The 21,105-nt window shown below is 46.2% G+C and overlaps 2 protein-coding genes across 4 annotated transcripts in view; both read right to left on the bottom strand.

Annotated features, from left to right (window-relative positions):
* Nucleotides 1-1,837: 1,837 nt before the first annotated feature.
* The window catches only part of LOC120955535 (myosin-VIIa), a 33,521-nt gene continuing 14,253 nt past the window's right edge, over nt 1,838-21,105 (bottom strand). For all 3 annotated transcript variants that reach the window (XM_049608142.1, XM_049608144.1, XM_049608143.1), the window contains exons 3-11: nt 16,290-16,336; nt 9,779-10,039; nt 5,580-9,709; nt 5,251-5,514; nt 5,045-5,184; nt 3,762-4,983; nt 3,527-3,673; nt 3,340-3,460; nt 1,838-3,268 (exon numbers count right to left, since the gene is read on the bottom strand). In XM_049608142.1, the coding sequence (XP_049464099.1) occupies nt 3,062-3,268; nt 3,340-3,460; nt 3,527-3,673; nt 3,762-4,983; nt 5,045-5,184; nt 5,251-5,514; nt 5,580-9,709; nt 9,779-10,039; nt 16,290-16,307 (6,510 nt within the window). In that variant the 5' untranslated portion in view covers nt 16,308-16,336 and the 3' untranslated portion in view covers nt 1,838-3,061. The remainder of the gene's footprint in view (nt 3,269-3,339; nt 3,461-3,526; nt 3,674-3,761; nt 4,984-5,044; nt 5,185-5,250; nt 5,515-5,579; nt 9,710-9,778; nt 10,040-16,289; nt 16,337-21,105) is intronic.
* On the bottom strand, nt 10,057-11,049 carry LOC120955537 (uncharacterized). The gene has a single exon (XM_040376499.2). The coding sequence runs from the start codon at nt 10,906-10,908 to the stop codon at nt 10,168-10,170; it is 741 nt and encodes a 246-aa protein (XP_040232433.2). The 5' UTR covers nt 10,909-11,049; the 3' UTR covers nt 10,057-10,167.

The raw sequence follows: 21,105 nt of genomic DNA, 5'->3' as shown, positions 1-21,105 counted from the left end.
AGTTGTACGAGGAATTCTAAACCAGATTGCGAAACATATGAGCAAGAAATGGATTCCTTTTCTCGGAGTCCCATGCGGCCGCTTGGAAGTTTAGCGTACAGCTTAATCCGCCCCTTATTGCTTATTGCGAAAAATGACATCATACTTTGTCCGAATATCAATCAATAACGTACAACATAATCTAAAAATAAATTAACCATCATTTGGTATCAAGGGTAAGCTGTGTTAAGACCCTGTAGTAGTTGATACCTATTTAAGCTCTAGGTTATAAATACATATCGGCCTAATCTGTATAAGCATGCTGTAGCGCAGATATGATCAATTAATTTCGGATGAATAAGTTCAACAGATACGTCTTGGGTAAATTTCATTCAAGCGGTTCGTTATAACCAGGCAGATGACAAGCACGCAACAGGTAAATTTAACGAAACTCAAACACGTTGACTACGTAAAGTTGTTACACCTAAGCTTTTTAAAAATTGTCCGAAACATATTTTTTAGCCGTATGTTAGCCACACATACCTTACTAGTGCCATTCGATCCGATCACGTACTTCGTATTTGAATTTAAACTTATGAATTTAGGCTGATAAGCCTCAAGTCTTCAGAAACAAATAATAAAAAAAAGGTTTCTCTTACTTAAGAGCCACTGACAGGCCCTAACATTTTTGCTGAGGGTGGGAGGGTGCATGATTCGCCAGCCTCGGCGCCCCAACGTCCATCCTTCCGGGGGCCCTTGTCGCTAATACTCTGTCCACTACTAATACATACTGCATACTGTAGACTAGTGATCTACGGCGCCCCAGGCGACCGCCTAGTCCGCCTACCATTAGATCCGCCCCTGTATGACAGTATGGTCGTGACGTCAAGGATCAAAGCTTCTTGACCACCAAACATTGCTTCAAAATTCCTCATAAAGGTCAATCAAAGGTTAATATGCTTGATTGCTTGAACATATATGTTATTGATTATTTTTTAACAATGATTTAATCCTGAAGAAACATGAAACGTATTTATAATAATACAAGGGTTTTCAGGGATTCTCATAATTTTGAAACACTTTCATGGCTCTTTCTTACTGGAATGAACTTTATGTGATGAAAATGGGACTGAATTTATTTTTGGATAAATTAACTGTAGGTCTCGTGGTACAGTCGTAAACTAGCACGACTTAACAACATGCTCATCGTGGGTTCAAGCCCCAAAATGGACCGTTTTTCACTTACGTAGTGTTGTGGACAGACAGCGCACTGCCTCTGCCTGAGGGCTCACCGTTGACAGCAGGACTGACGTCCCATGTCGTCCCGAGACGTCCTCAGTGAGGATCACGGCGCAAGAAGGGGGAACAGTCGTCCTCTCCCCGCATTGCGTGTGTGTGGTCTCGTTATATATTAATATATTCGTGTTTTATTGTATAACCAAACCAAAGAATAAATAAATACATTTTCTGTTTGTGCCGTACAGAGACACGTCTCATTTTGTGCGGACACAATACGCGTAGCACCTGACTATCCTGCTCCGGGTCAACAATAACTGTCACTAAAGACGACGGTTGTTGAGTTTCCAATGTGAAAGAAGAAGAAATACGATAGGATTTTCCAATGTGGCTGTCCAAAGTCAAATTCCCTTCACATAACGTTCATTTCCCGTAAGAAAGGGTGCAAAAAAGGTGCCAAAATTATATGAACCACAGAAACAGTTGAAATTGTTCTCGATCGGATGTTTTGCAGCGGAATGTTAAACAGCGGCGTGTTATAATTTGATTTGCGTGTTATATAAACTGTTTGATTTGCAAAAGCTTCGTTCTTTCCACCACACAACAATCGATCCGCCCGCGCTTTGTCACTTGTGTCTGTATTTATTGCATAGAGTTCGATCTCAGAAATAAGTAACTAATAACTGCCATTCAAACGTTCTAACAACACCGGCGCACCATGCTCGTATAATAATCATACATAAGGACACTTACTAAACCACCGCCGTACTGTCTGCCCGTTGCCGTCGCTTCTGCCTCGCTTCCTCATACACACCCACCGTGCTACATCATATCGGCAGCGGTATAAAAGAAAATAATGCTCAATTACAACTCAATTACACCTCAATAATAATTACTATCAAGCAGCGCGCGCACCATTAATCTATCATAATAAACCGTTCTACGAAGACGATAGAGAAAAAAAGCACGGAAACTCAGCGCACACACACACACACACCCACCACACGGCTGTTTGATTGTGCGCGTTTTAATGCCTCTTGCCGTGGTTCTTTTCTATTTCTTTCTAAAGGGAAGCCATTCTATGCAAGTGTGATTGAGTGTGTGCTAAGCAAAGGGGAAGAAAAACTTAAACTCCTTAACAGCTAATGAGGATGTGTGCTACGCAAAACCAGCTTTCCCTCTAACGCGCCGTTCGCGTTTCCCTCTGTACATCCGTGCCCAACGCACACATACACACACACACCTTCTAAAAGCAAACACGAACACGCTTGAATGTATAAAAACTACCAAATGCCATTTGTTTTGATTTAAAATTTAGAGAATTCAGCCCCATTTTTCATCCCCTCCTGCTGTCGTGCGTTTGCGTAAAACTAGATGAATAAAATAATTCTAACTACGAAGAGAAGGCAAAGAACAAGAACTAACAAACTACCGTGTTTTCTTAGTGTTTCCTAGCTTTTCTTTTTTTTTTGCGCATTAATCAACAATGTTTGTCTCCCGTGTGGAGTCCCACCGTGGTTGGTTCGTTGGTAGTGGATCGTTTCCAAAACGGAGGGCGAACGATCACCACAACCACCTCCACCATCGACACCGTCAGTATCATCCTTACCCGGGAGAGTTTTTCTTACTGCTTAACGATCGTGATAAATATTTTGTGCTAATTTACGTGTATGTGCTATGTTTTTTTGCAACAGCCAGCTCCACTTTCGATTGCAAAACACTAAAACGAAAAACGAAAAAAAACCCTCTAAAAGTACTATGCCAGCACCACCGGCTGCCCTTTTTCTTCCATTTTGGACGGAACTGTACTGAAACGCGGAGCGGATGCACCTTTTTTCCCCCGTTTTTACTTGACACGAATCGTGCGCTGCTTGTTCATGTTGGTCAGCATGAGCGAAATGTAGGACGTGAGCAGATCGTCCATCTTGTAGCCGAGAGAGGTTTCGCACAGCAGCTTCGAGCCGCGCACCAGATTGCCGATCGTCATGTGGAAGTAGGTGTTGCCGGAGGACCAGTTCGAGATGCGCGTGAACGGATGCGTTACCAAGATGTCCTGTGGAAAGAGTGAGTGCATCGGATGGTTAGAAGGTGATCTTCTTCAAGCAATTGCCCATTAGAACCTACCTTGGACGTGGGATGTATTAAGCTAACGCCGTGCTTGTTGATCGCGATCAGCAACATCTCCGGATAGTTCGGCTCGGTCGTCTGCTTTACCTCGAAGAATGCCGAACCAAACGTTGGCCATCTTTAAAAGGGGAAAATGAAAGTAGTCAATAACCCTTCACAACGCTCAAATATATCCTTCACTAACCTGTACACGATCTTCAGGAAGGTAATTTTGGCATCCTCCGGTGACATACCGGCATCCTGATTGTACGCCGCCACGATCGATCGCTTCCAGTCGTTCACGTTCTGCAGCTTGATCAGGTCGGACGGTATCAGCTCGCGAAGCATTTGTCTGGGGAAAAAAAACAGATCACAACATCATCAGAGCTTGTATGCAAACACACCCTACTATGATAACATAGCGTCCTCCAACAACTTACGGTATTGCTTGCAGCTCCTGTTTACTCTCCCCGAACCGTACTCGATACACCAGCGCCGCCAGCTTGATCGCCTCCTCCTTCGAGCACTTGTGGTACCCGCGCAGCAGCTTCGGCAGCTCCTGATGATAATGGAAGATCAGGTCCGCATTCTTGTCCTTCCCCGGCACCGTGTTCGTCCACAGCTTCTTCATGAAGAACACCTGGTACGTGAACTGCGGGTTCGAGCCGTCCCGCGTCGGCCGCGCCTTCTTGATCCAGTCCGTCAGATGGCGCACAAAGTCGAAGAAGAAGTCTCCCTCTGGCACTGAGATTACCTTGTCGGCGATCTTCACGAACAGGCTGAAGCCCTCGCTCGAGCGCAGGTTCAGCCGCTGCGAGATGTTGTGGCAAAAGTCTTTCGCCCGGGTCGATGAATCCACCTCGAACGCTTCGTCCGTGTCGTCCGGGAAGTACACCTTGTGGAAGATCTGCGTCGTCTTGTGCTGGATCGCTTCCACCTCGACCTGGTGCGGCGGGTACTTGCGCTGCCCGTTCCGGATCGTCTTCTGCAGCCGGTGCAGCGAGTCCTGCGATATCGGGTGACGGCGGGTGCGCAGGAAGAGGGTCAGCTCTTTCAGCAGCTGCTGGCTGCACGCAAACAGCCCAGTCGAGAGCCACATCAGCTCCCAGCCACGTTCCTCCGACAGCCGGTTCCGGTTGTCGGTCAGCTGCTTCATCAGCTGGCAGTAGATCTCGTCGCGCAGTATCTCGTGCTTCAGAGGGCCGTCGAAGATGTGATCGGTGATCTCGTTGCCGATGCGCGGTCGCTTCGATGGCAGATCTCCCATGTACTTCATGATGGCAATGAACGCTAGGCAGGACTCTTCGGACAGCTCCTCCTTGGCGAGAAGCTTCTTCAGCAGCGGTTGCTTGAGGGGTTCGCGCGAGTAGCGCCACAGTTCATCGCCACCGCGGCCCTTGGAGCTGAGTGTGCTGAGCGCTTTCGACATGGTGCGCTTGGGCGGCGGTCGGAAGTGATCGAGCGAGTATTCGGCTAAACTGTGCGGACGATCGCGTCCTTCGGTGCTGCCGTTCGAGTGGACCGAGTTCAGGCGCTTGCCGTGATGGGCATCTTCAACGCTAAACAGGGCCAGTATGTCCGGTGGAGGCTTTGTGAGCGTGGGCAGAACGTAGACGATCTCTGCTGGGAAGTCACCGCGCTCTTGCGTTCGCTCACAGCATCCTGGAAGTAGGAAGATTCGCTAGTGAGAGGGTTCGTCGCTTGTATCTCCATCATCACTTACCTATACACCATCCAGAGTTCAGTACCGTCTCGCCAGTGCTTTCGTCCTCTAGTATAATCAAATCACCCTTCAGGAAGGACAGGAAGCTGGTCCCCTCACCAGGTGCCTTGTAGTCTTGCAGTGCTATCACATACTTTGAGCTGTTTTAGGAAAGAAAAATTATATTTACGTACAACACCTCCTCTACACACGCTTCTATTGCCTACCGTTTCTTCAATCCCTCCAAGAAGTACACGACCAGATCCCTTATATCCTCCGCGTTCGGGCTCTGGAAGGTGAACTCCTCGTTCCGCACCGTCGACAGCGAGAACGTCTGCGTAAACACCTTGTTCGTCTTTTGACTCGAGACGGCCGTAATCTCGGGGAAGGACAGTTCCAGCAGCACCTGCTCCTGATCGTCCACCACGTACACCCCCGTCCAGTTGACTGCAATGATGACGTCATTCTTCGGCAAATTTGGACCAGAGTTTCTGCAATGCGAAGTTGCGTTAAATAAACAATCCCAAAGACTCTTATCGTTGCTAAGCCCACCAACCTGTATGCTTCATAGAAGCGCGAAAACAGCAGCGGCCACTTGTACTTCGCGTAGCTCACCACGTCCTCCTTCACCTTCAGCGCGGCCGCCTTATCCTTCAGATAGTAGCTCTTCTTGTACGCGGTCAGCACGAGTGCCGCCCAACGGTCGATCGCCTTCTCGATCCCGGTCAAGCAGTAGTCCGGTATGAAGTTGGGCAGCAGCGTGTACAGCCGATCCATCGACATGTCCGTACTGTACTCGATGTAGTACTGCTGGGCGGCAATCATCGCCAGATCCTCCTCCTTGTCGCACCGATACTCGCCGAACTTGACGCCCCGCACGACCTGCTGGTAGATCAGGTTCGTCGCCACCTGATCCTCGATCGGGTTGTGCCACGGGGCAAAGATTTCCTTGCGGAAGAACAGCCGCCACGGTGCGTTCCGTTCCTGAGCACCCTGCTCCTTCGCGTACTGTTCACACTGGGAGATGGCATCCATCACGTGATCACCGCCACTACCAAGCGACGACACCTTATCGAACAGTGCAATGTAGAGCGAAAAGCCAAACTGATCTTTCAGCGTAATCTTGTCGGACAATTGATTGCACAGCTCCCGTGCCGTGGTGGCCGAGTCCGCCAGCAGTGTCTTGGTGTTACCGTCCATAAACGTGATCGGTAGCATGATCGGTTTTTTCGACTTGGTAGCCTGCAGCTCCAACCACGAGGGAGGTTGATTGCGGGTACCGTTGTTAAACGTACGCTTCAATCGCTCCTCACAGTACGGCGCATAGCCCGGTGGACCTTCGCGAATGAACGACCGCAGATAGTTGACAAACTTCTCCGACGGTGCAAAGCAACCGACACACAGCGACAGCAAGATCCAACCCCGAGCGTGCGATGACTTGGAAGGATTGTTCGTGAGCTGCTTGCAGATCTGACAGTAGATCTCATCGCGCAACTCCGCCCTCAGAATACCATGCCCAATGATAAAGTGTAGCTTCTCCAAGTTGGACGTGGGGCGTGACTCCAACCACGACTGATAACTATCCGCCGTATACTCCTCATCCTGCAGCCGACGGCGCACATCCTCACCCAGCTTATTCTTCCGCTTCAGCGTCAGCGATACCAGCTTGTGGCGAATCGAGCGCGGCTTCTGCTTCAGGAACGCCTCCGGATCCAGCCCCATCATCTGCGCTTCCTGGAACTCTTTGCTGCGGATAAAGTTACGCCCCAGCGTGGCCGTCACCTTCGACATTACGGACGTGTTATCGCGATCCATCGTGTGATACCGCGGCTCCGGCAGATCCCCCGTAAAGCGCAAAATCGTAATCCACAGTGCCTGCGCCGCCAGCTGATCGCCCTGCGTGTGCAGCGGTAGCAGCGGATGCTTCAGCGGCTTCCGCGAGTAGTAGTGCGTAATATTCCCCTGGAAGTAGGTGGCCGCAAACTTCTGGAACTTGAACTCGCTCAAATCCTCCTCGTCCTCCGAGATGGTGTGTATCGGGCCAATAATATCATCATGGCTGCCCGCATTCACCGGCAGATCGTTAAACACGGACGTTTCCCGGCCACCGTGCGGTGTCGGCGCCTCACTGCTCGAATCGGGCAGAAAGTCAAACATCGCCTCCACCAGCTTGCTATCGTCGACCGGTTCGTCCGCCTTTCGGGCCGCATCGTTGATAATGTTCTTCTTCACCTCAACCCGGCGCCGCTCCTCCAGCTCGATCTCAATCTCCTTCCGCTCCATCTCGTTCAACCGATCGCGATAGTGCTGCTCCGCTATCTCCTTCGCCCGCTTGTTACCCTGATGCTTCAGCTCTTCCTCCTCCATGCGGCGCAACCGCAGCGCCTCGTGGTGGCGCCGATACTCGAGCTTCAGCTTGTGGTAGCGCTTCATCGCGATCATGCGCCGCACGTGCGACTGGATCTTGATCACCGCCCACATCTTGTGGCCGTACTCACGCCGCACCAAGTACCCGCGGATGCGTGCCTGCAGCCGCACAATGTGCCCCCGCAGATGGCGGAACCGGTGGCTCAGTACACGCGAGCGGATCAACGCCTGCAGCCGCATGTACCCGATGCGCATCTTCTTGTAGCGCTGGCGCTGTGCGTACCCCTTCCAGTACTTCTGGATCGTGATCGCTGCCTGACGCATCCGCAGGAACCGACGTCGATACACCCAACCCCGGATCGAACGCTGCAGGATGAGGATCTTGCGCGTCAGCACCCGATCACGCTCCTGCTCGAGGAACAGATCGTGCGCATCCTTCAGGAATACCTTCGTGTGCCCCAGCTGATAGTCGGACCGGCCCAACACAGTCGCACAGATCTTCGACGTTGCCATCCGGCAGTCCGTCCGGTGGGCCGGCGGTATGCCATTGATCAGAAACCGGTACCGCTCGACAAAGTCGCGGAAGTTGTGCCGTATCGGATAGCCGGCGCGTCGAATGCGAATCGTCTCCATCATGCCGGAGTAGCGCAGCTGCCTGCAGCACAATGCCCGATCGAACATCATCGGCTTCTTCAGCTCGTTCGGCTTAATGCACCGTATGAAGAACGGTTGACACTGGCTGAGCGTTTTCATCAGCGAATCCAGACTCTTCTTGAACTGCGTGGAAAGTGTCGGCGTACGCTTGCGTGTTTCCGCCCCCATTCCAATGTCCTCCGCAAACACCAGCTGCAGGAATTTATTCGTCGAGCTCGAAATCAGCTGCAGCAGATCGGCACTAAACGTGTCACGGTTCTTCTCCAAAAACCCGCGCGTGTCATAAAACACCACCCCGGCAAAATGGTTCAACCCGAAGCTCGTATTAATGTCCGACTTGGGCTTCAGATAGTTCCGATGCGTCCCATGCGTTTTGTGCAGCTTCGCCAACATCGTCTGATCCGTCCCCTTCGGGAACTTACTCTCCTCGTCGATCAGCGCCATAATGTTCAGCTGCTTGATCGCAATCAGATCCAGCGCGTCCTGATTGTCCACAAACTCAATGTGCTGCCAGTTGATGCTCTCGTGGTTGTACTCCTCCTGCTCCAGCTTGAAGATGTGCTGCACGAAGAACTGCTGCAGGTTCTCGTTCGCAAAGTTGATGCAAAACTGCTCGAAGCTGTTGTGGTCGAAGTTCTCGAACCCGAAGATGTCCAGCACACCGATGGCACTGCGCGTCGACGACTTCGGCTTGTAGATGGCCTGATTGATCTTCTTCACGATCAGCACAAACAGCCGCCCGTAGATGCCCTTCACGAACGCGTCCCGCACGTCCATCGACTGGTCGCGGGACAGCGTCGACACGACCGTTTCGCCGTGCGCGAACAGCGTTTTGCGCGTCAGCGCATCGATGAACGGTTGCAGCGGCACCTCGAGCAGGTTCGCCACCCGCTCCACGTTGATGTGCTCCGGGATTTCCGTCGCGTCCAGATTGTCGATCACGGTCGCGTTGTACTTGATGTTGCCGGTGTGCAGCAGCGCGGCAAGCAGCTTCAAGATTTCCCAAATCTCGTGATCGGAAAAGCACAGCACCTTCATCGCCGACCGTATGTCGGCAAACTCGGCCGCATCGTTGCGTCCGTCGCACCGGATACAACCGCCTCCGGTCAGGTACCGATAGTCGGACGCCTGTCCCAGATCTAGGCGACGCTTCTCCTCTGGTGACAGTCCCGCCAGCAGACAGTAGAAGATGTGATAGTTCCGCTCGTCCGCATTCTGCGACACGATGCGCGACTTCTCCAGCAGGTACTGCTCGATCTTGGCGCCCTCGATCACACCCGCACTGTTGAAGTGGATGTCGATGTACTTGCCGAACCGGGACGAGTTATCGTTGCGGACCGTTTTCGCATTGCCGAACGCTTCCAGGATCGGGTTCGCTTCCAGTATCTGCTGCTCGATCCAGGAGTGTTTGCCACTGATCGCGGCCAGATACTGCAGGATCAGCTTTGTACTTTCCGTCTTGCCGGCGCCCGACTCGCCCGAGATGACGATGCACTGATCCTGGCCGTACCGGCGCATGTGCGCGTACGAGTTGTCGCCGATCGCGAAGATGTGCGGTGGCAACTCGCCGATTTTGCGCTCCTTGTACAGCTTGATCTGGTCGGCGGTGTAAATCGGCAGTATCTGGTACGGGTTGACGGCGACCAGAATCGAACCGGTATATGTCTAAAAACAAGGAAAGGAAAGAAGATTAATGCCCAATGTCCCGAGGTTCACATTTGAGGTCTCACTCACATAGATCAGATTTTCGTTGTATCGGATGAGCAGGTTCCGCAGAATGCCTGCCTCGTGAAGATCGCCCAGAGATATCATATCCTCGACGCCCTGCACCGAGGAGGCGTGCATCGCCTTGATGCGTCGCTCCGGCGTCAGCCATTGCTCGTTGCCGTCGTCGTCGCGCACCTGAATCCGACGACCCTCCGCTGAGATTACACGAGCCCCGATCGCTACATCGAACTCTCGTCCGGACACGGGCTCGATCCAAATATAATCACCCTGGAAAAGAGGAGCAAATGAGATACGATTAATGCTGTGCACTTTGTTGGAAACAATTCTCGGGGAAATTCTTCTAAATTGAAATGACATCAAAAGTCCTCAAATACATCAATCGTTTGTTTTATTATCTAACATGGTCCATCAATCATGACTTCCAGCTTTATCAACGATGTCCCTCCGTGCGATAGAACATCAATTTCCTTCCGCTGCAGCTGCAGCAGGTTCCATTCCTTCGACAGACAACCGATGCCCGGAAATTCCGAGCTCGAGTTCGTCAGCTCGCGCAACTTCACCATACTTCTTCGCCGATGGCGCAACAGCACATCGCTCACGGACAAATACCCAAGCAACGGAACGCTTGTGCTCATCGTCAGCAGCCAAAACACTAACGAAACATTCCGTTCTTCACCCTGCTGATGCACTTCTACCGCCACCTCCTCTTGAAACCGTGTCGTGCGGCAACCCATCACCAGCACCGGCAGAAAGTCCTTCAGATATTTGTACTGCTGTGGGAGAAATTGATTCTCCGTTGCGTAGCCCACCGCGGCGGGTCTGTTTTCCGGCCGGCAGGGTTCACGCCCCCCGTACGCCAGAATACCGAGACAGAACGGTTCGTTCAGCGGAAAGGCACTTTCCTCGAACTGAAACAGCATCGTTTCGCGGTCTTCAATGGCAATGAAGTTAAGGTGTGAATGGTCGCGCAGATAGTGCTGCAGGAAGTTCGATGCCAGCAGGATCTGGTCGCAGTCCGGCTGGGGACAGTGTGCCGGTGCGATTGAGTTCGATTTCGTTAGTTTGGAAGCTGCTGGTTTCTGTTGTTGTTGTTGTTGTTGTTGAGTGGGGTTTCGAATTAGCTTTAATCGTTGCATAATTCGATTGCAAAAAGTGGGAAATGGTATTTTCAGGTAGATATTTCTTTGTTTTCTCAGAGCGTTTGAAGAGTTGATGACAAACTGGAGCAAAGGACAAATCTTGTTTGACAACGCGTCGGTGGTTACTTTGATTGGAAATACATACTCAAAGAAATCTATATTCTCGTTTAATCTAGACACCTTTTATTCCTCTCCTTTCCTCTTTTCTTTTCGTCTTTTTCTTCTTTTTTTCCTACTTTTACTTCTTCTTCTTCTTTTTTAGTAGCTTCCATGAAATTTTTGTACTACTTTTTCATTAAATTCTATTAACATTTTGTAATACTGCTACTATTGCTTTTTATTTGTCTTTTCTCCTACTTACTCCTAGTTCGTTCAATGAATTAGTGATGGGTAAAGTTGGCAAAAATCCGGAGTCGATTCCGATCCGAGTCCGATAAATTCGGAATCGACTCCGGAAGGTAGGTCCGCGCTGCAATATCCGGAGTCGTTCGGAATCGTCCGGAGTCGTCCGGAGTCGTCCGGAGTCGTCCGGAGTCGCCCGGAGTCGCCCGGAGTCGGAGTCGTCCGGAGTCGTTCGGAGTCGTTCGGAGTCGTTCGGAGTCGTCGGAGTCGTTCGGAGTCGTCCGGAGTCGCCCGGAGTCGGAGTCGCCCGGAGTCGTTCGGAGTCGTCGGAGTCGTTTGGAATCGTCCGGAGTCGCCCGGAGTCGGAGTCGCCCGGAGTCGGAGTCGCCCGGAGTCGTTCGGAGTCGTTCGGAGTCATTCGGAGTCGTCCGGAGTCACCCGGAGTCGCCTGGAGTCGGAGTCGTTCGGAGTCGTTTGGAGTCGTTCGGAGTCATTCGGAGTCGTCCGGAGTCGTTCGGAGTCGGAGTCGTTCGGAGTCGTCCGAAGTCGTTCGGAGTCGTTCGGAGTCGTCGACTCCGGACGACTCCGGTCGACTCCGGACGACTCCGAACGACTCCGACTCCGGGCGGATCTAGTGGTTCCATTTTGCCGGAGTCAGAATCGAACTAACAATAGTCGAAGTCGGATCGGAGCCGTGGGTGCGCTCCATACAGCACATCACTACAATGAATTCGATGGCTTTCGTCTCTCAGGACGTGTTCGAATGAAGGATCGTCCACTTTAACGAAGGATTTATTTTACAAAAAACAAGCAAAAATTAAAAAAAAATGTCTTTATAAGCAGATGTTACAAGCCAAGATGGCAAAAATGATAAAAAAAAACTGAAGAACGGATTTTACATGAATGAATTAAATCAGGAAATCAACGGAGAATATTTGTACGCAACAACCATTTTGGATGTAATGCAGCTTAGATTAAGTCTGGAATAAAATTCCAAAACATTATCTCAAATATCCAATATAAAGGTCACCAAGAGTGTATTTTTTTCATTGTTTTGTTCTTAAAATATTTCACTTCTTCTTCTTTTTGCCGTAACAACCACTAATGAGCTTAGTTATCAGTGACTTAGTATTTCTTTATAGCTAGATAATTAGTCCTACGTCCTACGGTAATTGCTCACATCTTCATATTGCAAAATTATACTTCCAAAAGAACATATATTAAGTTATTCAATGCACTATCTATGGTGTTCAATCATAAGGCTTTCAACTTAAACAAAATCCTTTCATTTACCTATTTATCATCGCTTTTGTGTGTCATCGCTCGGTTTAACTTAGAAGCAAAAAGATTTATAAATGCATTTCTTATCTAACAAAACCTTACCTATCTTAGTATCAAAAGTGAAGTAATTTGTCTCATAATGCAACAAGAGTGTTCGTATCACATCAACAAAAAAACACCATTTCTCCATCAAATACACCTCAAACGACTGTGAAAGGAAGAGGAGACCATTGAAAAGATGTGAATACTTCCCAGCAACGGCAGACAAGCAGGGTGTTGCAGTATTAAGTAACCGCCAGATTCGCTAATCAATTCGCCACCAAACCGACCACAATTCAACTGAAGAATGTGTTTCCCTACACACTCACACCTCCCCTACCCGCTACGAAGTAATAGGCACGAAGCGCCCACCGCACTCTTTGCTTCCTTCAAACAATCGCGCAAAGTACGCCCAATCCGCAACAACTAACCAGCCTGGTTGGTGGCAATTTTCAATTCGATTCCTACACGTACCCTTCAGCACGGGTTTGGCTGTAGATAATAGGGCAAAAGGGAGAGGGGGGGGTGGGAGTATTTTCCCTTACTTACTTCTAGAGCAGGAAGGAAAGAAAACGCACGGAAACGCAACGCGATCGAACGCATGAGCGATGAGAGACGCGATCGAGGAAACGTAAAGCCTCACGTGTGCACACGCTGCCATTAATTAATGATGAATATAGAGCTACCACCCTACCTTCCCTTTCCCTTCGAACCCAGCCAAAGGGTGCCAAGGGTGCGGCAGTAAAACCGACGCAAGCGTTCGTGCCATTCGCATCAACAGCCAAACCATGCCAACTGGAGCTGGCAAACTGTCTGCCAAGTCTGGGGGAAGGGGGGGGGGTCTAACCTTCCACCAGCCAAGACACCGGCGTCTTGAGTCACACACGAAGACGTTAAGCACACCAAAAGAAAGGAAGGTAGGGATGGGTGCAAAAGTGCCTCGTTCGCACCGCACAACACAGGTGGAAATGCTTCCTCAAGCGTTTAATTTATGGCTGTGCAGAAAAGAAAAGGCAACGGAGAAAAAGGCCAACATGATATATACTGGAGCAAAATAGAGCCGTGTACGGGTGCGATCGAGCCAAAGCCGAGCGAACGATGGAAAAGACAGACAGACAGACAGGCCAAGAAGTCACTCCCGCATGGGTTTAGGCTAAATAAAAGACATTATGACAGAATGGTGGGGAAGAATGCGACTTTTTGGTACAAAACTGTAATGTTCAAAGAATTGTTTCTAATCGACAAGACAGCATTCCTACCAACAAACCTTCTTGAGAATACCAAAATCAACCCAATTCAACAAAACAGAAAGTAAAGTACCGCTAATATGGGAAGGTTTCATCCCATCGAAAATGAAAACCGAGTTCTTAATCGATTTTTGATTGTGACATGCGAATGAGGTTACGGTTGATTTCGCTTTCAGTGCAAAACCTTACATTTCCCCCACCCTATTGTTCCCCCCCCCTTCCGTGCTGCTTACTGTCCGAGCACGATGTTTGATGATTTATGACGGAAGCTTCATTTTCCGGTAAAAACGATTTGGCCCTTTAACGCAATCACCCGGCCAGCAGTAAAAAGAAAACTTTTACCTCTCTTTACTGCTTCCGATGGAATGCAAGTAATTGAAATAATCACCCATCAGCAGATGACTAAACATTACTAACATAAGGAGTGTACTAAGGGGCTAGCTTTAGAAACTGGTTTATATCTAAAAGGATCTGGTGAAAAAATATTATAATTTATATGACAAATTTATGCTATTTTTGTTTCATTCAATTAGTTTCATAACAAATAAAGTTAAGAAACTGCTTTCCAAGATTGAAAAACAAATTATTTCCTTTAGTATATTCCTGAGTTATTATAATTGTTTTTATGGCATTTTGAAAAGCACATTAAGCATACAATTTTTAAAACTAAAATCGTTTGTAGAATTAATTTTACTTCATACAACTACGTAACAATTAGGGGAAAGCGGGGCAAAATGGACCGGTTAAGGATTTTGGTCCGTATCTTATTGGTTATTTTGACATCAATCCATACTTCAATGTCTTGTTCATGAAAAACAATCATAATATGACGCATTAATTAGAAATATATACGTTTAAAATAGATATAAAAAATCAACGTAAAAAAATCGTGAAAATGTATTGTGTGGGGCAAAATGGTCTTATACAAAATGTCAAAACACATCAAAACAAAGGAGCAAAATGGACCACAACATTGAACTACAGGCTTTGGTTAAAGCTCTTGCATCGCGGTAGAATTGTGAGAGTATAAATTTAAGTTTAGTATTTAAGTGTTTTGTTGAATAATTTAGTAAAATGCTGGAATATTTCAATAACTCACGTGTTGTCAGTATTTTTTCTGGTTGATACAGTATACATACAGTACAGTTTTATGTATGAAAAGCTAGTGTATTGTAGCGACCTTAGCTTATACCACAGCCTCATCATGTTGCTCCTGTCAAAACATAAAGATCATTTTGTCCCAAGCTGGAACGACCATTTTGCCCCAAGTGAAACATTTTACAAACTTTTACATGAAAAACTTTAAATTAGATCAAAATGGTTACTTTTTTCACGTCATTGATAAATATCATGTGTCTGGATATACATTCTTTTTTTGCTCTAATTAAAGGTTAAATTCTTACAAAAACTTATTTTCGAGACGGTTAAATTTACATCGCTCAGAGCAAACATTTTATTTGCTAGATTATTATATTTATTTTGAAAACTTATGTTATGAAACGTTCATGGGTGGGCTTTAAACATTGTATTTGATGTTTTCAATCATTAGAAATCATCATAACCGTGTTAATTTGCCAATAATGCAGGTGACCATTTCGCCCCACCTAACCTAATTTTGCCCCAGGTTCCCCTAACATTCAAAGTGTAAAAAGTCTGCCATACATTTTACCGGTCATTTAACACATATATAAAAAAAACAATAATGTTTTGCTTCAATAGTTTGAGCCATGGTCACATACCATGAACATCTTTCCACTACACTTCCCATCCATCTATCTGTATCAAACGTGCATTCCAAAATGGCATTGCGTTATCATAAATACCTCATCAATCATCCCAAACCCGAGATTGTGGCTGGAAAATGGACGGAAAAGACACAGTTTGCATTTCGTTACACATTCCATCACGCATTGCCCAAGCCTTCCGGCTCTTTCCGGCTTAAAAGCGGTCTTATTTGGCAGCAACAAACTGTTGATGTTTTGTAAATTTGTGTAAACCAATTGTTGTTTAAACCAACCGACGGGGTTTCTCTCTTTGTTCTTTCCCTTAACCCGCCCGAAATGTGGGCCAGTCCGAAATAAGATCGTAAACATTTGCCAACGCTCAGCCTGCGACAGTGTAAAATCAAACAAAACGTGTTTATCTTGCGTCAGCAAATGGTTCACAGTCGGACAAACAAACGGACCAATGTAGCCACTGCTCCAACTACCTGTTGTCGAGCGTATGTTTGAAGGTGTACCGTTAACATTACAAGCAAACAGCAATATTCACAAAACCCTTCCCTTACTGTTAATCGAATAAATATATCGACTACAACTAACCTGCCTAACATTGTTTTACTCAACCCCACTGCACATTCAAAGCAAATGTACCATTAGACACTCTCTCTCTCTCTCTCTCTCTCGCTCTCTCTCTCTCTCTCTCTCTCTCCCTCTCCCTACTACTACTACTCCACATAGACACACTTACCCGTGTAACGATAACCATTTTGACGCCACATTGACTTCTGGTTTAATCTGCAAAAAAACGAGAGAGAAAAAAAGGGAAAGAAAATTCATTACACTTGAAATTGAACGGCAACGGAAAAAAAGCATTTTCATTACATTGTTCTGGAGAAAATGGCAACAGAAAAAGCCACCCCACCCTATACCCTATAGGGTCCACGGCATGATCATTTCCGGTGTGCCTGTACAGTGGCTGTATGTGTGTATGTGTGCGCCACTGAGATTGTTTCTTTCGCCCGCCGACGATGAAGAAATTGATGATGCAGCAGTACGAAAGTGAAGTTTCGTGTGAGTGATTTTAACAAACGAAACGAACCTCCCAGACCTTCTACGTACACGTTCGTCCATGTGGGCGCTACTATGGGGTGTCTCGTTTTGCTGCTGTTGCCAACCCGGCCCCAAATATCAACAGCAAATGTGCTGAATCACAGTGCCACCGTTGTGCTGAATGTAAAAAGTGCACAAAAACAAACAAAAAAACGATAGATTTGTTTACCAAGCGACGAACCTTTTCTTTGAACAGCGATGGTGCGGTGCATACCTATGGGAGTACGGTCACAAAGACACACTACTTTCAAGTGCGATCGTTTTAAATCTGTATGTGTGAATTGTTTAAGCTGCTACAGGGAAGGAAATGGAACGGAAGAATGGGCCAGACACAATAGTAACGGGTAATGGATCGAGAGAGACTCGAGAATTTATGATGCTATGCAGCACACAGCACATCTACTGGAGTGAAGCGATTTGATGCCAAAATGATGTTAAAGTTAAATGATTTTTTTTTATTGTGAGTGGTATTGCATTATTGCAAATAACTTTCATTAACTTCAAATCGGTAAACGACCCGACACTTTAGAGAGCTTTCATAATGCTAGCAAGCTTTTTTAGCTTTCACACACTTTCTGCACAACAGTGAATAATGTGAAATTTCTTAGAATTCATTCCAACAACACGAAAAGCTAACTCTTTAGTATCAAATTTCTGTAATTGAGCACAAAACTGTAACAAGCCGTCCCGAATCAACATCAAACTGTTCTACATCTTGCCTTTCGTGGAACGATTTCTCCCACATACCAAAACCGTGCAAAAAAACCCTGTGATTCCAAAACCTGTGTGAGTGTGTCCTAAGGCAAGATTGCAATCAACCTTTCGAATGGTACAGAAACGGTTCTTCCGCTCGCATGACGTCTCTTTCGCAGGGAAGTAGATAAGCCCTAAAAACAGCGCGACAACCAGCAAAAGCAGCAGCAGCAGCATGCAGCAAACCTGTTCTTTTGGCCAGTAGTTCTTAGCGGTAATGGAAACCCCTCCAACGGCCCTACATTGGACGGGCAAACAAACTGGTCCTCTTTCTCCAGCATCGCCCGTGACAGGACCAGGATTCGACCTCATTTTGTTGCCCCACAGCACGACGGACAGAGTTTCTGCGGACGTGGACGCGGTTAGTTCGCGGTGAGAAGAACATTTCAGGAGACACAGTGGCCAGTGTGCAGTTGGGAAAGAAAGGCAAGAAAGGCGTAATGTGATAACGTACACACTCCGGATCGTAAGTACCGCTAGCCGGTCGATCAGTCGCGATCTTTCGCGTTTTTCCCCTTCCGCTGCTGTGGTATGTATCGTTCACTTGCCCATGTGGTTGAAGAATTCTACCACACGTGTATGTGTGTAGAATTCTATACACATGTGTTATATACAGCTGAGAACTTGTGCCACGATCACGATTCGAGCGGCTGTTGGTGTGCGTACGCACCATGGCAGTAGGCAATGAGTGTTTGGTAAGATGGAAGCAAGAGAAGTACAGATTTCTATTGTGTTCATTATACAAATAAAACGCAATCACATTCACAAATATTGACAGCTAAAGTATTCGAAAACACGACTAAACGTTACACATAATAGAAAAGCAAAAGAAAGAGTAAAAGGTACGATCAACCGAGAGAGCCCCGCATTCGCCATCGCTGATGACGTTGAACATTTTCTTCCGTTCAAGTCCACACTCGGTCAAGTCCAGGCATGGGGCTGGAAGGAACCGGCTCAAAGTCGAATGGAGAGCCAGTTCTTTGCTCTGTGTGTGCGTGTTCGTGTGTATGTGTGGTGCAAAACGTCACGCTAGCTTATTTTCACCTTCCATCGTTCCTCTGCTCCTCCGCCCGGGCGGGTGAAGAAAAATGAAGAAATGTACAACGGCGACGAAGACGACGACGGCCGACGGTCAAGATCATGTCCACGTTGGCGAAATGTATGAGAGGAGAGGTTTCTGTTTTGCTTTCTCGGCCTAGCGATCGGAGACCGGTTCGGAGATTTGTGATAGGCTGGATCGATTATGGGTGAGTCGATCTTCGTACTCGTGCCCGGATTGCAAAACGGTTCCATTTGAGGAAAGCGTAATTGCATAAAAATGATTGAGGGGTTACGCTGAATAGGTTACCTTTTCATTTGGAAGCAATTACGACTGATAACTCAAAAACCGTGTATGTAATTAAAAGTATTACAATTACGTTAACATCAAATGCTCTAAGGAAATCTACGCTGGAACCTTTATTTAGTATCCTTAGATATGTGATCATTCCTGTAATAATTTAAAACTTTTAAATCACAGAAAACCTAAATTGTAATTTGAAGAAGACACTCGTTAAGTCCAAAGTTTGTTCCATTTTAAACGAAGAATGTCATTACATTTTTTGGAGTTTTGAAATGATGTTTTGGATGAAGGATCTACATTCCATTGTTCCGTTCTCAAATGTGGAGCGTTTTTAAATTCCTCAAAATCCATACATGTGATCCTAAACAAATTCGCTACTGATTCAATAATGATCCAATTTTAATCTTTTTTGTTTACATGGTCAAGGATAAGCTTGATAATGACACACGCTTTGTCTCTGGATTAATAACCCCTGCGCAAATTTAATGTCCTGTCGTTTCTTGTGTTTTAGTGTTTTAACAGGTGTATATAACATTTTCCCCATTATTATACACATTATTCGCATATGATATTACATTCAATTTTATTTGTTCGATATTTATTTAAAGAAAGACGATTTAACGAAAAATCAAGTAGTTCTGATGAAACCTTATTTTCAAAACCGAGTTAAAAAAACAAACTTCAAACTTCAAATAATCCTTTTTTTACCTCTTCAAACTACCCAAACTAAAATACACTAAAATAGCTACAATGGGCCTATGGCTTTGTCCTTGCCTGCAATGTTATTTACCTACTATTTTTCATATTGTTAAGTCTTATTTTTTATCATAGTTTTTCACTGACCTAAACATATTTAGTAACATGTACTGACCAATAACTTTTTAAGATTTGACACTCTAATTGTTGTGTTCAACGAGATGTATTGCCAATTTAATTAGCCAAAGCCGAATTTATTCATAATTTTCAGGATTTGAAAAATAAAACTTAAAAATGATTAATCAAGAAACCTGTAGATAAATTGTTATAAATAAACCAAATTTATGACACTTCTGGTACTAAAAAATGTTCTTCTAAACTTGATCTTAAATGCTCTCCTCAATAAACTGTAAGAATTGCTGCACCATACACTTACCAAATATGAAGTAACATATCGTATCCGTCTTACAAGCTTCTAGCATGATCTATCATCAATGAGGTAGTGTCTTTTTCATTTCCAGTTTTTCAGCCACATACGCAAACATTTCACAGTGGTACAAAAACGACTGGAAGTAATAGGATTTTTCCACATCTAACTCCCAAGCTGCATCTCATCCCACCGTCCGATTACGCCCAGCGGTCAGTGTTAATTACCGATGTACCGAGGCATCAACGCCAAGTCCACCACCGGTGGACCGTGTACCGTACATACGCACAGGCAGCAGATAACACCATCGCGCGCGTCCACACGATGCCAGTACGGTGAAGTTTTCGTTTTATTTTTTGCCCCTTTTACGGAAGCTACCACTTACATCGGCTGTAACCGGTCCAGACACACCTTTATGGGGCTGTGATTCGATGCGTATGTGTGTGTACGTATATTTACAACAATGACAACTTGTCCAGTGCTTCCGGTAGTACCAATGTTTTGCAGGGAGGTATTGTCAACAGTTAAACAACCCTATAACGACCAGTCCATATTTGGAAGTGGACTTTTTCCGACCAATTTACACTTCGATATGATTGGTAAAAGCATTAAAATAAACTTTTTTTTATTCCTTTTTAACAACGTTAACGTGAAGCAATGACTGAGCCATCTTATCATCAACACATCATAAAGGTACACAATGTCAGCATTATTACCTAAGCGAATGTCTCATTGCTGTAGTCTCACCTACCCCAAAATGTGACAAAGACCACGAAACAGGTGATTAGAAGGTAAAATAAAAATAAATCCAATCGCGGTGAGAAGTTTGATATGACCAAAAAGGGTCCGGGGCACAGTGGAACAATGGAAGCTTGAGCTTAGGTACGTGCTTATGTGATTTATCATTTACAAGCAGTTCATATCTTGACTATTTGCTGATGGCGTGATTTCCCACTATGATTACTCTGGCCGGCATAATTAGGGGTAACATCAATATTTTTGTGCTTTATTATTCGTTTTACATCTAAGGAAATTAAAAAAATATATTTTCAAGAGATATAGAAGCTATAATTGATATACAAATAAGAAAAACAGATCTCATCTAACACTAAGAATGTGCTATGCGTTAGTGTATGCTGCCAACATTATCTAGCTTATCAGTTGCGCACGTTTTCTGTCCCACAATTTACACATAAAACCAAACATTGCTGCCATTCCACGCGTAGCAGAACCCGA

Source organism: Anopheles coluzzii, chromosome 3 (assembly GCF_943734685.1).
Source record: "Anopheles coluzzii chromosome 3, AcolN3, whole genome shotgun sequence".
Lineage (NCBI taxonomy): Eukaryota > Metazoa > Arthropoda > Insecta > Diptera > Culicidae > Anopheles > Anopheles coluzzii.
The sequence above is the reverse complement of the archived record's forward strand: the minus strand, read 5'-3'. Positions and strand labels throughout refer to the sequence as shown.